Source organism: Ischnura elegans, chromosome 1 (genome assembly GCF_921293095.1).
Source record: "Ischnura elegans chromosome 1, ioIscEleg1.1, whole genome shotgun sequence".
Taxonomy (NCBI): Eukaryota; Metazoa; Arthropoda; class Insecta; order Odonata; family Coenagrionidae; genus Ischnura; species Ischnura elegans.
This window is the reverse complement of record NC_060246.1, coordinates 122,199,003-122,216,893: the sequence shown is the minus strand read 5'-3', so window position 1 is coordinate 122,216,893 and position 17,891 is coordinate 122,199,003. Positions and strand designations below refer to the sequence as shown.

Genomic DNA, 17,891 nt, shown 5'->3' with positions numbered 1-17,891 from the left:
CATTGCCTTTAAAATATCGCGGCCGCCTTTGGTATTCGACTGGGAATCGACCCTATTCGGCTCTGCCTAAACAGACATGTTCTGGCACAATGAGATAGCGAACAGTCGAACTCTTTGAATCAAAACGCTCACCTCCGAAGCTTGAGAATTGGAGGTGAGCGTTTATGCTCCCGACTACTGCCAGTTGAGCGGACTCGTATTGTTGATGGGAGATGGGCGTATTTGATTCGGCGGGCAGTTGTTGAGTTTTTGTGCGGTGGAGGTGTCGTATTGGCATGTAACGAAAATTCGGCCGCGGTTACCATTTTCATTGCTTTAGCTAACGTGTATGGGTGATCAATAATATTTATGTCTCCGTCATAGTTCATTACTCGTTATTGTATGTCATTTCAATATATTTTTTGTTCCTTCTACTAGAATTTATTGTGGGTGTGCCATATCGTAATCTAGGCATGGGGTCAACTAACTCCTTATGTCTGTCACTTATTCTGGCATCAGAGGTTGATTCATGGCGGAATATTTGGTTGAACATCTTGTCCTTGTGTTGGAGACCCTTTTTTGCGGGCTTCCTTTCGCGTTCGTCATTGTTGTCGGGACTACAGAATGTCATCAGTGGATTCGCTTGTGTGATCAAGACTGTAACTTCTATGCTGAGCGAAAGATCAATGACTGATGGAAAACTGACGCGACGTATGATTGAGGCAAGTGCTATGCGGGGCAGACCTCTAGGGCATTGAATTCCGTGCGTGAGAACTCGGCGAAGATCGACGAAAAATAGACGGCCGTGCCTCTCAGCCATTGCCGAGCACTTCCGGAAGGCCCGTCACAATATTTATTTCGAATAATCTAGCATCAAATACAGAATATCCTCGTTGAAAAGAGAAAGCTGGTAGAATTCCACTCTTAAAGTTTTATTAAACACCGTCACTATCAGGGTAATAACTTATTAACTACCTTGATAATGACACAATGTTTTGAAACCATGGTCGGTTAGTGTGTAATTTTACCGGCTTTTTCATTCGAAAGTGTATCTTCAGAATTTCCATAAAGGAAAGCCTGGCGTTATTTTATATGGCCAAATACGTAAATATGCCCCGGCAAACCCTCGAGGTGATCTAAATGGGAGAGAAAGAAAACAATTTTATCCTACTTGATCCATTTTATCTTAAATAAAGTCTGACGGCCAACTCGCAAACCTAAGCCTCATTCACAGCGCAGCATGTGACAAGGATGTGGGCAAATGTGGCCAAAACCCTCTGGAAATATTTATGACCTTAAGGTTCCTAACGCAACGTGGTCGAAACCGTCCCGTCGCGACGCTACCAACGACGCGATAGGGAGCCTCGCTAGGAAGCGATGACGAGGAAATTCGATTATTTCTGGGGAGCGGGTGCGCGTAAAGGTTGAATGGGATCGTTCACCAATATTTACTGCTTTCCGATTCTGTTTTTGTTAGCCAAGTAAAACTACTACCCGTCCTTTCCATTTTATTTTTAATCTGTCTCCTGCTTCTCTTCCCATTCACGTTGAAATATTGAAATGCTTGGCCTTTTCACTGAAAGCGGCTGGAATCATTCATCAAAATCGCTACACAGCTTTCCTCTTCCGCAATCTGTCGAATATGCATCAAATGAAGTCACTCCTTTTGAATGGGTGGTAGCTTTACAAATGTTTTCGTTTGCGAATGAAAGCAAGGGAAGAAGTTTTTCCTCTAAATGATGAAAAGTTTTTCCGATCCATCATCTATCTTACAAATTCATGAATTAAAATGTATGGTGCTAGGTCAAAGTAATACCCTCATTCTTGTTATGCTGGTTGCCTACGCAGTTTTTGTGTTTGCTCCGTTATGTTGGTGGCCCTATTTTCCTCAATTTTTTATTTTATTTCTTGCATTAATCTTCCATGCTTTGAGTAGGATTGACACGAGTGGGGGAGTTTTTATTTTAAAAAATCGAAGTGCTTCACTGTAGAAATGCTCTTTGGGAAAAGTAGGTAAACGTTTTGGGTGAGAGTAGTGTGGGAACGTTTTTATACGTTTTGCACGATGACTGTGGCATTTATCTAAAATTTATGTTGCCACCAGGATATCTTGCACTTGGGCACTTTCCCTCACCATTAGGATCGCTAAAGGGCTTAATTCTACCAGACCAGCCCTTGTTGTAGGGGGGTGCCTCCTGCTCAGGGGGTCTCTTTTGCACTGGCTGGCTGCTAATATCGTGAACTCCCGCAGCCCAAGGTTTAAAATTGTTTTATCTCTCTTTTTCTCTCTCATCATATTATCGCATCAATGAGAGAAATATATTTAAGAAATAAAAAGAAAAACTATGTATTTATCCCTGCGTACACCACTGCATCAAAACTAGTTGTACTGTTAGAATAAATTGGTGGATAAATACATAGTTTTTTTCTTTTCATTTGTCAGAATGAACTTCCGCAAAGTTGAGCCTTTATTTAGGCTATTTAAAGATTATTAGAAAAATATTTATTCATTCAACTGTACTTTAGCTCTGTCAATGTTGTCATCTTCTTTTAGTAATTGTGACTTGTTGAATTTGATTTCATAAAAGCTATTCTTTACTCCTTTTTTTGCTTTTTCTGTTTGTTATTTTAAATCATATTTGAAAGAATATATATTCAATCTGTTAAAAATATGTCAGCTCTCAATGTATTTTTATCATTTTTGAGGAATATTCTAGTTTCATTATAGCATGGAATGTGATAAAATTCATGAGTGACGATTTAAACGGTTAGGCATTCCTTTTATAAATTTTTACATTTCACTTTTTTAGGTAAATGTAAAACTGTCTATTATCATTTAGAAAATACAAAGTTCATGTCAGGAACATGTTGTACTTTGATAAAAAATAAAGCTTAACACATTTGAATATGTAAATAATGTAAATTAATGAATTGAGAAACTCAAATTCTCTGGCTCTCTGATAAATACCTAATACCAGTACATTGCCAATTGCCATCTGATTTTAATATGAGCAGTCTTTCATCTTTTTCTGAAGTTAGAAAATATCCAATTATGCAATGAGATGGTCACCATACAATTGCTTTGAAGCAAATAATTTTAGGTTTTATGGAGGTACTTGAATTGTAATGTCTTGGTTATGATGCATTAAGTCCTGAATAATATTGATCTATTTATATTAATAAAAGTAAATGGGTTGGGTCATGTTATTCTGCATTGGCTAACACATTTCTGTATTTTTTTAATGTGGGAGGTGCAGCAGATGAATCGGGTTTGGAGTGGAGTGGTGATGAAGAAGAAGCTCAAAAGATGCTATATGAACCATTTGAACGATTCATATGTGGTGGTGAACCAGAAGAAGTATTACAGGTTGGTTTTGTGCTCAGGAAATTATTTATGATTTACTAATCATAGTTTTATCTGATAATTAGAATTATTTTTTTAATGGTGCATAATTTAATTAATCATATTTGATATCACAAAGTGATTTACAGTTATGTAGCAGTCCAATTTTATGTCTCCTTGTTTTTGTAAATCCAGCCGTGCTGAATTGTTATTCGATACATGTAGTAATTAGTTTTCATCTAATTCATGTAGCATTTTACTAAATTTTTCCCCCTCCAAGTTAAAAGAATTTATTAAGGCCTGGTTACATGGTACATTTACCATTATGGGTTAAAGTTTAAATGTATAAACATTTTAATGAGCACGAAAACGTGTCATGTAACCATCCAACTTGAATGAATGCATGTAGACAGGAAATAGAATGTGTTCTAATTTGGTTCATTTTCTGTTCAGGTTAATGAAGATCAATCATACATTTAGGCATTAACTCATATATGTGCTCATGTAATGTGTAACCAGGCCTTAACAGGCTCTTATTTGAGGTAATGTTGTGCGTCTTAGGCCTCAGTTTAAAGCATAGTGTTAATTTAATTTTTCAAAAGATTATGTTTTGATAAATAACTTCAGCATTTTACTCCTTGACAAAATTGGACAAATGTAGCTTTGATAGTTACTCTTTTTTGAGTTAGATGTAGGGATTTTAGGAGTGATAGCTAGAGGTGTTAATGAATTTTATTTTTCATTATTTGTGACATTTAATTTAATTTCCTTCCATTTTTAATGATGACTTCAGAAAGTCTTGTTTATCATGAACCTTTGAAGCCTAAATTTGACAGTGGCTGCAAATCATATGCTTGGAAGTAGTGTCATATATTTCAAAATTAAAGGTGTTATAACTAGAGTTGACAGTTCCCTATCATAGATGTTAGAATAAATGGAATAATGTATTTATTTAACAGAAACTGAAAGAGAAAGAGGGCCCCCGTCAGGTATGCGGCCGTGTATTTCGATCGGGGGAGCCAACTTACAGCTGCCGAGAGTGCGGACTTGACTCAACCTGTGTCCTCTGTGTTCACTGCTTCAAAGCTTCTCCACATCGGCACCACAAGTAATGAATATCCTAAGAGACTCCAATTATGTTGCATGCTGTGAACGTAAAGTAAAAATATTAGAGATCGGTTGAATGGCATTTTTCTCAAATTCAAATATCCAATACGAATACCTAATTTTATTCCCAAATACCTCACTCGAATATCAAATACTGCATTACTGAATATGCATTTTCCACCAATTGAAAATACAAATGGCAATAAAAATAAAAAATACTGAACACTTTGCCAGTCATTCTACTTCTATACAGCACCTAAATCCTAGTGTAATTATCAGCCACGATTACCTTAAACTTGCACTCAAAAATGAGCACTGCAATTCTTTTGGTTTTTATCACATGCATGTTGAAGGTTATATTATTATTAATGCTTCATTGCATTTATTGCAAACCTTAAATTAAATGATGAATTGACAATTATTTAAAAATTAGAATATGTAAAACAAAAATTTCATCATGCAGCAGAGTCGTAAAAGGAAAAGCCAATCTTGCGAGCATTTGAAAGTATACTTACGTGCTTCCTAATGTTTTTCTCGTGAAGTCATCAGTATTATGCATATTTTAATGCTTAATTTTAATGATAAGTTTTTGCAAAAATATTATTTTAGAATTGAACCATCCTAATGTTAAAACCGTCATGTAAGACCCAACCATTGTCTACAGATTTAATTAGAATCACAGACGATCTGTGCTGTGTATTCGGAATTCGAACAATTGATAACTTTGTATAATCGAATATTGTACAATGTAAAAAGCTTATTATTGGAGGTATTCGGTGATTTGACTATTTGACTATAATCACTATGAAAGTGAATTATTTATTTTTGGATTTTTTTGTACTTATGGTGCTTTTGATCAGATTAATATTTTCTGAAGGGGATTTTTATTTTGCCATGAATATAAATAGGGATGCAGTTGTCAATTATCCTAACAGTAGACTTGCTTGCGGCAGAATAGAATAGAAGTCTGTTACTAAGAGAGGCCTGTAGTTAGCTCACATCTTTCAATAATGTATTAAATTGTTAAATAAATATTAACATATAAAATGGCTTGTCATCTATGCAAGTGGAAACCTCACTGAAAAAGAGATTATAAGATTGTTTAAAATGAAAATGCATTTGGTTTTTGTTACGTAATTTCTTTATGGGCCTTGGTAGTGAAAATAGTCATTTGTTGTTATCAGCATTGGGAAAAAATTATTCCTGCTCATCTTTTAGCATTCGAAGATAATGAAATTTTAAAAACTTTCATGTTCCATAATTGTTTGTTGGTGACTTCATTTTTGTCTTAGGTGGTTCTAATGATGGGAGCATGTCAAACTTGTGTTTTTATTTATTTATTTTATTTGTTCTCATCTCCCTGTAAACAGCACACAGGCCTTTACAACAGGGAATTCACAACATTCAGCAATGAAGGAAAAACACAAGCACAATTTGGTATGCCTGTAAAGGCTTCTGAGTTCATATCTGGGAGAAGGTTTTGGGTACTTCTAATTAAATTACTCATGATGTAAGGTGGCCCAAGGAATGAAGTGGCCCCTCTACCCTGAATGTATGAAATTGAATACCAGTGTTTCAGTCTAAGTTGAGCTCTACCCTCAGCTTTCTGAACCAACCTTTGGCTTGAATGACTGAATGAGCCCTTTCTGAGTGGTAAGCTGAGCTTATCGTGCAAAATGGTATCAGAGGAGAATCTGAGGCTGTGTAGAAAAATACTAGGTCATGAGGTGGGTGCCTTTTGCTGTGTGTTGCTATTCTCTCCCTTGAAACATTGTCCTTGCTCCGTAAGGCATAATCAGGGGTTGGTGCTTGCACAAGGAGTTGCTGTAATGTTGCTTTTATTTTGTCAGTGTCAAAATTTTTAAGATTACATAGCATTTCTTTACTGGTAGGTGCTTTATGCTGTGACTTATTATTACTTATTGTATTGATTATTTTCGTGATACCTTCTTGAATAATGTATTTGCCATTATTTATGAAGATGTATAGTGCTTCAATTTATGCTTTTGATCTTGAGAAGCTCACCAATTATTAAATTTTTTAAATGGTGTCTCCCTAATACATCTTTTATCATGGTTATTTTCCTCCCTGTGTCTGTCAGCATAGAAAATATAAGGTGTTCTCTTTGTGTGTGTCTGATAAATTTGGATTGAAAAAAAGTATTTATCACTTATTTTCTTGGGATATTTTAGATACAAAATGGGGACATCTTGTGGAGGAGGTTGCTGTGATTGTGGTGATCTGGAAGCGTGGAAGTCAGAGCCTTATTGTGCTGATCATAATCCAAGATTAAATCAGGCAGATGGTCAAGGAAATGAGGAAGAAAATAATTCCAACAGTGTTAGTTTTATTTCGTTCCTGCTTTATTTATAAATTTGCTGAACAGGAAATACATTTTCCTATGAAAAATATTATTTAAGTTGTTCAGGCTCCAATATTGAGATTTAAAATGCTCAACTTTTAATGTAGCTTTTCAAAACTGTATGATATCTTAGCTTTTATAATCAGCATTTGGTTTTCATGGTGCGTTAATTGTAGAGTCAGTGCATATAATCTATTTCATATGCATGGCAATGTGTCGGCTCTGTGAGTAATTCATTGTATGAACACTCTCTGTTGTAGTAATTACTTTTTTTAATTTGTTGTTTTTGAAATTGGTAGATAATTCATTGTTACTTGAATAGGATGTTTTTGGAAACTAACAATTTTTGCTGATTAGTCATTTGTTAACCCCTCATAATTTTAATTTTGACAGATGGAAGAAGGAGGAGAAAACCAAGAGGAAGGTGCATGCGCAATGTTAGCCCCAGACATTGAAAGGAGAGCAAAATTTGCATTTTCAGCTGCATTACAGTGAGTAGCACCCAAATTTCATTGTGACGTGTCATACCGTTCAATGCTATAGTCGAATTAGTGAACATCCCCTTTATTTCTTGTGTAAATATTTGAAAGCTCGGGAACTCCAAAGTCTCTGGGTATCTGTTGAAATGAAATCTTGATTTAGGCACCATATTACTTCATGTAAATGATAATTTTATTAAACAACTTTTGTCTTCCAGTAAGCAAGGAAGTTTTTTGGGAAAGTCTCCTCTTTTATTGCATGTCTTCACACAGCCATTAATTTTTATTTTGAGATCCGATTGTGTACTATGTACCTTATATTTAAATGTATTTTCTTGAATAGTTTAATTTATTGATGAAAACAGCATTAATTTTTGTAATTAATCTTGCCCCAGACCCTTTCCATGGTAATGATTCATTCAATGCTAATGGAGAATTTTCAGCTATGGATGAAGAATTATAAATACTAGCCAAAGAGGGATTATCATTCTGTTCTTATTTTCTCTTTTGTTCCAAATAGATATGCTTTTCATTTACTCACATTGGAGCATGCTCCTGGACTGCCATCAGATTTAAGACGAAGAGATTGCTGCCAAGAAGCTGAAGGACTATCCAATGATGGTTCAGAAGGGAGCCCAGAAAATAGTGATGGTGGGGATCTTTACTGTACTGTCCTTTATAATGATGAAACTCACACATTTGAGCAGGTTAGTGAACAATAATGATTTCTTTCTTGAGATTAAGTGGGTAAAAGGCCACTTATATATGAAATACATTACTTCGAAATTGAACCATATTTATTTATGCTTTATGTAAGTAAAATTCATATTTGATAAATCTAGCATCACTGCAATGATTTGATATGGAATTTATGTTATTGAGGCCTAATGCCACCCCTAGGTTATCTTTTCAATGCCATCAGCAGACTCCACTTCATGAATTTTTTTCAATAATAATTTAAGACTTATGAAAGTTTTGAGTTTCAATTTATTTTTATTTCCTATATTTCTACCAATTTATGTTGATACATTCTAAACTCTTGGCAAAGGATAATGCTGAATAATTAGATGGAAAGTACTCTGTAATATAGTTGAGTACATTATTTAGCAGGAAGTGATAATGTAAAATTTATTTAGTGGTAGCTTGTTTTAGTGATTATGGTATGTCACAGGAATTGAGTAATTCAGAGTGAATGGCAGTGTTTAACAGATTCACCTGATATCTCAGTACTAAAAATACCTGCCTACTGTTTAAAATTCTGACTAATGAGATGTGCTGAATCGACAGCTGAGAGCCTCATTTGCCAGGACATCGAGTTTTGCTGAAATGCCGAGTCTCTGTCGTATTTGCCTTTTTTGCAAATACTTGGTTTCATTTTGTCAAACGATGGATGTGGGAAAATACCATATTGAGATCATGATCTGCAAAGCATCCATGTGGGAAAAAATAGTTTGGGGAATAATTGATGTAGAAAAAATTACATTGTCTTTATGGAACTTTATTTTAGGATCAGGAACGGCAAATGATAAATTCGGGAAAACGATCTACGAGGGATCAATAGATGGTGGTTCCACTGTACCACTGATAAGAAAGAAAAGTGGTAATTAAATGTGACTGTGGTAATTGGGAGGCTTCATCCTTCACCTTTAGATATAATACCCAATATAGCCAGTGGTTTTCTAGGGATTATGAGCTCTCGTTAAACCAAGATTTCACCGTATTTTTACTTGAATTAAAGAGAGAGTTTTTAATGGAAATACACTTATGGTAATTTTTTAAATTTAGGATAGTAGTTATTTTTGTCATTGTAATATCGAAGTCGGATTTAAAGTGGTAATCGAGTAGACCTTTTAATTTTATTTTGACATTTCTAGGTAATCAGCACTGTACAACGGGTAGTAAAATGTCCACATAGAGAAGCCATTCAGTTTGTTACTGCCATCGACCTGGAAGGCCGAGCAATTGTTCAGTGTGCTAAATTTAGTGTAAGTATTGGCATGATATTGGTAATTTGCATGCTAAAATGAGATAAAGTTTGATTCAGCCAAGCCAAGTGTTATTAACAAAAGTTAGTATGGCTCCTATAAATAATAGAATTGCTAAGGGTACAATGAGGATAGGAGCTTACTTTAAGACCATTCTTCTATTCATCATTTTTTTACTTTAAACTACTAATGCCAAGGTTTACCAGGAGGTATGAGCAAGTGGTGTGTTATTTATCTAAATTTTATTTTTATTGCATGATAATCCTCTTTAATTGTTGAATTTCTCAATTTTCAAGCTTTTAAGCAAATTATATTAAAGATACCATGATAATTGAATCATAAATAATTAGTATCTGGATGTTGAAAATGGAGAATTCACTGTGAGTTCTAAAAAATAACTTTTTCTCCGCAGACTTTTTAACTAAATTGTATTTAATAAGTGTACTCATTTAACATTAGCTTTGCAAGCTGTGATGTATTTTAATGCATTTAGCTATAAGTTAGGGTTAAGTTTTTGGATTTAGAATAAATCCTTGGGATGTTGCCAAGCATTCATATTGCAGTATGCTATCTTCAAGTTATTACCTACCCAATGTATGGCATTTCATACTTGCATATGAGCTCCTGAGGTAGCTTGTGAGGATAGTGTAAATTAATTCAACATTTGAAAATGTATATTTGTTGGATGAAAAAGAAGCTGTGAAGAAAACTTATCACTAATAAAGGTCAGTATAATTAGCAGAAACTCATCAGAACTCTCCAAATTCTGCTCAATAGGTTGAAACTTTGTTCAAGTCAACATGTTTCATGGTGTTGTAGGATCATAAGCATCAGCAGTGCAGTGAAACTTGTTTGGTTGAGTAAAGTCGAAATATATTGAATGGGATTTAAAAAGTTTCATTGCCCTTCTGTAATGATGGAGATCCACAAAATATCAGCTGCTACAATGACTTTTGTTGGTTTAATGTAAAGAAAATATTCTTAGCATTGAACTGCAAGGTGCAATGGCTGGTTTAGATACAACTGCAGCGTTCATCGTTAGAAATTGAGTTGTATACAAGTCTTAGTGGTGGGTTATTTTGGTGACCTCTTTAGCTTTGGCTGTCTAGCAGATTTTCTTTATAAATTATGTATTTGTAAAGCATTTTGTGGATAAGGTGCATATTGAATTATTTTACGCCTTGAATATGCCTCAAGTTCTCTCATCTATGGAATGGATTCTCATAGCATCATCAGTTTACTATTAGATCAGGGTGATGATATTTGTATGAATTTCTACCTTTACTCAATAGTACTTATCAAAGATCCAGAAGGAATTTCTGTAAAACATTTCAAGGTCATTGCATAGAGCAACAAAAAATATTATTTCCCCGCCTGATATTTTGGGAAGGACCTTCCCTGCTTCAAGTCAGAAAAAAGCCTCGAAAGTCAGTAAGTCCAGAAGTTCCACGATATCTCTGTCCACTATTTTTAATATAATTGGAATTTCATAAATTTTATAAGGAAAGTGTACATATGAGGAAAGGAATTCACATCACCTAAGTCTTTTCTTCACTGAATAATTATTCCCGATTATCATCTTATTTCAACATTTTGCACCTTCAATAGCCTAATGCTACTAATGCATTTCACGATATAAGACCTCTTGGAAATAAAAACTAAATAACTAAGAAATAATGGCATTTTAAAATCTTAGTTAGGTAATGAAATTGTAAGAAAAATATTTTCGAGGCGTGAGTATAATTTTCGTGTTCATTTAATGTCTCATCACTTTGTGGGATAATTGGTAATGAAGTCACTTTTTACAGTTTATTATATTTATAGCAATTTATTTATTTTTGTTCTCAGGTTTGTAGTGGAGAGCGGAGTGAGATAGAAAGATTTACCTCACGTCATGGTGGCCATCCATTGAAAGTTTTGGTGATGCACGCCCACGTTGTTGCTCATCAAACTTTTGCCCTCCGTCTTTTAGCAAGGATGCGCTCTTTGTTATCACAGTCTCGAGTTCTGAGGTCTGTTTTCTCTAAAGTTGTGCATCAGGTAAGAGCTTAAATAATCTGATAATGTGAAAAAAATTGGTGACCTATACTTTATCAAAATGCTAGTTTTTTTCAAATCTTCTCCAAATTTAGGATTCTTAATTCTTTTTACATTATAAACAATCCTTGGGGTGGGCAAAATTGCTGCGACTACAATTAAAATATGGTGAATATGATACTTATGTTCATTTTGGATGGACAGCTTTTACGTTGCAGCAGCCATCCTAGATAACAAAAGACGATGGAAAACAAAATGTTGCTAAGTGAAATCCATCGGAAAGGTAAGGAAAGAGTGGGAAATTATGTTATTTCTATCCCCCATGCATTAAGTTACCAGCCTGTCCGCTTAGTTTGGATTAAAATCAGGTATCCAGCTGGGATTATATCTAATTCAGAAGAACAAATTCAGAAGATCCCCTTAGGATGAAATGCAAGTGGAACATGGAGCAAATCACCTGGTAGAAAGCCTGAGAAACCTTTCTGCACAAATTAGTGTCCTTTATACGAACACTATGCCCTGACTCAATCCAAACCCAACCCACTTCGTCATAATGCTGTTTTGTTGCTGATCGCTATATACAAGCATAATGCCCTTACTCAACCCAAATGCAACCCACTTTATCATCTTCTGGCATTGTTGTCAGTCTTCTTTTGTCATTCATGATGGCTGCTGCAGCATAAAAGTTATCCATCGGAAATCAAGATATATACCATATTTATCATATTGTCATTGTAGTCACAGTGCTTTCTCCCATCCCTAGGATTGTTTTGAATGTGAAATAAGTTATAGATTCTAAATTTGGTGAAGATCTGACAAAAATTGGCATTTCTATAAATGGACACTGTTACCAAAAAATTGCTGAAAAGATAGAACATGCCATATTAAACTATGGACAGCATTTATGTTATCTTGTTATCTGTTAAATTACTGTGCAGTTCTACATTTTTTTCAGACTGACTCAACAGAACTCTCTATTCTGGAAGGTATATTGAGGCGAGATTGTTTCCTTTGGAAATCTGCTCGTTCTCATTGGCACTACCTTTTCATCACAGGAATGCTAATGGAGTACTCAAGCAAAAAATTATTTGCTCAGGTCAGTAATACCTGTTTACCTTGATCACCTTCCTTGTGACTTCTTCCATCAGTTCTTTACTTACGAATGATTTGATTCTCTTCCATGTGTTTATTATTTTGTAGGTATTTACGAAGCATTACGGAAATGTGCTGAAGGATTTCATTAGAGATGACCACGAGCATTCTTTCTCAGTGGCATCCTTATCTGTCCAGATTTATACTGTTCCAAGCCTTGCACGGTCACTGATAGCTCACTCGGATGCTTTGTATCCTCTAATAAATACATTTCTCTCTGAATGTGCTCCAAAATGCAATAGAGGTCAGTAGCTTAGAGTTATTTACTTGATATTTTTCCTTTGCCAATTGACTCTGTGTTACTTGTACATACGTATTTATGTGCTGGGAAATTTAGTTATTTTCTATGATTCTCTTTGCTTCATTTGGAGTCAAATTAGTTTTAATGTACTTTTTCCTGGTATCCATTTTTATGTTTAATGTTTGATCAATTTTAAAGTTAGTATTTTGTCTTACAGAAGGAAAACTGGAATTTGAACGAAATGCTCCAAATGCCACATTCAAGAGGGCACAGTATATTCTCTATGATCTGCGATACCTTCTGACATCAGTTCCAACGACATGGACAGATGCTCTCAGGAAAGGATTTCTTCAAGGATTTTCCCTCTTGCTATCTCTTCTGACAATGTTACAGGTATGGCTGGTTATGGTACTTCTTCACTTGCCATAAGCTATGTTTTTAATTTTTTGCTATTCCAATGAGTTTTTGTATATTATCAAGGAAAGGTTGTCTGTATAGTTGTCATTATTTAGAGGAATTACAATGTGCTCCAATCAATACCTTGCCTCAATTCACCGATCGAGATCTCGGTCAAGGCGAATGGAAATTTCCTGAGGAATTTTCGAAAAAAAACTGTGAATACTTGATTTATACTAAATGAAGAAATTTTGGTACTCTACTGGAAGCCCGGTTTAACGAGTACAGCATTTTACGAGAATTGCGTTATTGCGAATGCTAGTCTTTGTACTGCCAAATGGTCTATGTTTTACATGTAAAATAAATCGGATGTAGCGAGGTCAAAAACTTCCTTCCACCGTGTACACTCGGTTTTACGACAGACATTTTTCGAGGGCGATACACCGCTGAGCAAGCATTATCTATTATGGTTTGTATTATCTGTTTATCAAACTAAAAATACAAGATGTGAGTAAGATCTACAACACCTACAGCCAGTTACGTCCAAACTTTTATCTTATTTACGGCCTTTAGTATGCTCCGCACACTACTATTTTACTTTCTTCTTTTGTTATGCCCAGTTATCAGTGGGAGGGGAATGGAAGGAAGAAAATAGTGGGAGATGGAGTTTCTTCCACCCCCCATCCTCCTTGGCTGGCTTCATCGCTATAATAATGTAATAGGCTACGTCTTAAGGCCTGGTTACAAGATACATTAACATGTACGGGTTAATGTCTAAATGTATGAATGCCAAAATGCACCCAACTTGTGCAAATGCATGCACAGAAAATAGAACATTTTCTAATTTGGTTCATGCATTCATACATGTTCTGTTCTGGGCCACCAAAATCATTCACACAAACGCACATTAACTTGTACGTGTTAATGTACCGTGTAACCAGGCCTTTAGGCTCGGGAACTTACATCGTAGTGAAACCAGTGGTGAAACCCCCTCCATCTTTTCCAGCGTGAGGTATGGAAGTTGAAAGTGCAACATTGTCGTCGTTAGATCAGCACCCTTGACTTCCGACTTATGGAAAACTACCTGCCGTTGCATGCTATCCGATGATGCGTTTTTCGATATTTCATAAATGCATGGAAATGTAGTTCGATCATGACATGGTCAGCTATTGCCATGTAGAAAAATCACAGTTATCACCAAGATGGTAATGTAACAATAAACCTTAGGTTAGCGAACGAGGACACAGCACCGCCGGGTAATCAATTGTAAAAAAATTTGTAAAACCAGAATTACTGTGCTAATAGTAGAAATCCTCTTCTTAGCGACCAATCATAGTGAATCTTCAATATCTCTTCTTCGTACTCTCCAAAATTCTTAATAATTCAAAATTTCACATCATATCAGCAGAACTGTGATGCACTTCTGCTCAATCCCTGAAATTTTTTTAAACTAATGGCTTAACTTACCTGCGGGTTACCCTCAATGGCTATGTACTATGCGAGCACAATTAAAAATACTATTTCTTACACCAGATCCTTTGAATCTCTTGGCAATGCTTAAAAGCTCCTGTATAAGACTCTATGTCAAAAATAATATTCCGTTCCGAATTTTTTCGAATCAGCACATGCGTCGTCGCCAATCTGTTCCCATGTGATGCTTTTATCGTAGGCATATGAACCGCCCAGGGCTATTTTTTTTCAGTGGAACTGAAGATTAACTTTACATTAAGTAAAATATTTATATTATTGCAATCGCTCTCCAGAAAACTCTCTGACTACAGTCCGGTCAGCGAGAGTTGTCAAATGACAGCAAAAAGGGGGGCTGGAGAACCCTCCACCAGCACGGATGGCAGCCAATCACTGCCCCCAAAATGCACCTCACACTCTCGCCTGGTCATGCAACAGTTGTCACATGCATATGAAGCAAATAAACAAGCCCGAAAAACCAAAACAAGGGATTGTCCCTTCCGGCTCCTTTCTTCATGGAAGCATATTTTTTTTACAAGTAACGTGCGTGTTTCCCTTTCTTACCTGGCAACCTTACCCCTACCCCAAACTAGGCTGTGGCTGTCCTCAGACAATTCTCAGCGGCCGGACTATATAGAGGGGTGAACTCAATGCACCCGATCCTTTGAGCACAATCCAAGGCAGAGGGCTGATCGTACCTCAGCATTCAGCAGAAGGGAGCGATTGAAAAACTTCTACCGTCGCGTGGACTGAATGTGCCCAATCACACGACAACGGAGAGTTGGGGTGTGGGTAAGGGGTGGATCCTACTCGCTTGGAGGGGCAGAGTGTATGTTTTCAGTCTTAGGGGCATAGTTGTGTCAGGTTGTTTGCGCGAGTGCATTATGTCCGGGAACCGTAAATATTTTGGTCTTAATACCAAAATTTAAATTATAGACGAGTGTGAAAGTAGCTGGACTTTAAAGACTGATATCAGGAGGCGGCTTGGTGTCTCGTCATTTAGGTTGTTCACAATGTTAAAGAAAGATAAAAATCGTGCAGTAGTGAACGAACTAGGAACACTTAGCAGCCAAAAACATTTGCGGCATGGGACCACAAATGGAATATTCAAGTGGTTTTGTCTACATAGGTCTGCAGGACTGCCCATAAATGGTGTGATGTTAAAGACGAAAGCTGAATTCATTTCCAATGGGGAGAAATACCTTCGACCACCGAAACATGCCATATTTCACAGAACCTTTCGGCCAATTTTCCAACTGACGTACTGGTTAAAGATTCGAAAACTTGACAAAACTGATATTGTCGGCATAATGTATTCGCAAAGTTATCCACAAACGTCCACCTTGTACCAAACATATGATTGAGACTAGTTACACTGTTTTTACACTTAATTCGGCGATCAAAAAATACAAGAACGGGAATAAAATCAGCGAAACTGGGTAATTAATATTTTATAAAATTGAAAATTTTATTTAATAAAATTGAAAAGTTTCTTTCTTTAAATATGTTGATACTCAACTAGATTGTGCCTGATATTGGCTCTTACGCTGTTTTACTTCCTTAAAAACCGTGGAAACAATAGAAAAACTGTAAATACGAATGATCTGGACTGAATGGGATTTGGTCTGTTTATTCAATGCCTTCGGATACAACGAGCACTCGGTTTTGCGAGTAATTTCTGAGGAATTATGAGCACTCATAAAACCGGGCCTCTACTGTATGTGTTAACTTTGTGCTGAAAGGGTAATGAATTTCCTCATTGTCATATTAAAACTATCTTTTTGCTCTTAGGGAATGGATGCTGTGACCCGGCAAACTGGACAACATATGGAATATGAGCCGGACTGGGAGTCTGCCTTCAACCTTCACCTCAAGCTGGCTCATGTTGTGGCTCTAGTCATTGATTGGTGTTCTACTGATCGAGTTGTACTGATAAAGGCTTACAGGTGAGGATATCTTATTATGAATCATTATGACTAGCTGATCCTGACTATGACTACTCTGATAAAAGTTGCATTAATTTCCCAATATGTGATTTGAAAGAAATCCTTGGTATTACCGTACTTCTTAGAATCATTTGTGAATACTTATTATTAATATTTGCCTGTAGGATTTACTTTACTTGTTGTATTTCAGAGCAACCCTGAAAAAATTACAAGAGTCTCAGAATGTGGGAGGAAGTCAGACAGGAGAAGGGGACAATAAGGGAGTAGTAATGGTTGGTGAGGCAGTGGAAGTTGGTGAGCATTCAGCTGCTTGCATCAAGTACGATGTTTCCTCAAAGCCTGTGTCTGTTCACCTTCCTCTCTCCAGGCTTCTGGCAGGGCTCCATCTTCATCTGCATAAGCATGGACTCTCTTTTGACAGCCCAGAGTTTCACCCGGATGTGAGTAAAAATATTTTGACTACTGTGATGACAATTCAATTAATTGTGATTAGGTCTAATTTTATTGGAATAAACTTTATGTGGGGAGCATGGTAGTCAGGTGGGTGGGGCATTTGACTACTGATCGAAATGTCCAGCATTCAAATTCTGGGTGAACCCTACAAAAACTCCAAAATAAATCTTTGGAGTTGGAGTTGGGCCAGGAAAAGGGACTGGCCCCCCATACTGAATTTATAATATCACATGGCTGTGGCTTAGTCTAGGTTGAGCTCAGCCCTCAGCTATCAAAACCTACCTTCAGGTTGAATCATTGGGATAATGACTTAAATTTGAAGTGAATTTTTGATGATGAAGTCTACCGCTTTTTCTGTTAATACAGTGTGCTTTCAATATTTTACCATCATTTTCTTTTGATGTACTACCTTAATTTTATCTTAATACTGAAATAATTCAAAATTTAAAAAATATTGGAAATGAGGAAATTATCATAACCTCAAATTAAATGATTATTTTATTAATGTATATGGTAGTGATCAACTAGCTAACCACATTTTGTTATGATGATCTTACAGAGGTTTGTTCTGCACTCAAAGCCAACACCTGTGGAAATAATGGAGCCTGTTTTACGCTGCCAAGTTATGATTGCTCAGGTAAATTAATTTTTATTACTTATGTTAAGAGGAATGAAAGATGTACAGGCGGTCCTCGACTTTCGTACAATTCGCACTTTCACGTTCAAAATTGACACCTTTTACTTGACTTCCGTACGCTAAATTCGGACTTTCGGACGTTGGTATGTAATTTTTTTCAATTCCTGCGATGTTTAGTGCGCATCCCAACATTCAATTGTTTCAAATGGCAGTATATGCGAACAATACGAACGTATACAATGAAGGGAATTGTTGGTAGTTGAGTCTAATCTAGGTGATTTATTTGGGAGAGAGACTGCCTGCTATA

General features: G+C 36.1%; 1 protein-coding gene across 7 annotated transcripts in view; it reads left to right on the top strand.

Annotated features, from left to right (window-relative positions):
* Positions 1-17,891, top strand: part of LOC124169084 (E3 ubiquitin-protein ligase UBR2) — a 115,407-nt gene that overhangs the window by 51,179 nt on the left and 46,337 nt on the right. For 5 of the 7 annotated variants that reach the window (XM_046547612.1, XM_046547604.1, XM_046547578.1 and 2 more), the window contains 13 exons: positions 3,228-3,346; positions 4,282-4,430; positions 6,622-6,769; positions 7,185-7,282; positions 7,791-7,977; positions 9,145-9,255; positions 11,104-11,295; positions 12,248-12,388; positions 12,493-12,688; positions 12,903-13,078; positions 16,340-16,494; positions 16,685-16,934; positions 17,507-17,584. In XM_046547612.1, the coding sequence (XP_046403568.1) occupies positions 3,228-3,346; positions 4,282-4,430; positions 6,622-6,769; positions 7,185-7,282; positions 7,791-7,977; positions 9,145-9,255; positions 11,104-11,295; positions 12,248-12,388; positions 12,493-12,688; positions 12,903-13,078; positions 16,340-16,494; positions 16,685-16,934; positions 17,507-17,584 (2,000 nt within the window). The remainder of the gene's footprint in view (positions 1-3,227; positions 3,347-4,281; positions 4,431-6,621; positions 6,770-7,184; positions 7,283-7,790; positions 7,978-9,144; positions 9,256-11,103; positions 11,296-12,247; positions 12,389-12,492; positions 12,689-12,902; positions 13,079-16,339; positions 16,495-16,684; positions 16,935-17,506; positions 17,585-17,891) is intronic. The other 2 variants (XM_046547596.1, XM_046547571.1) reach the window with 2 other exon arrangements.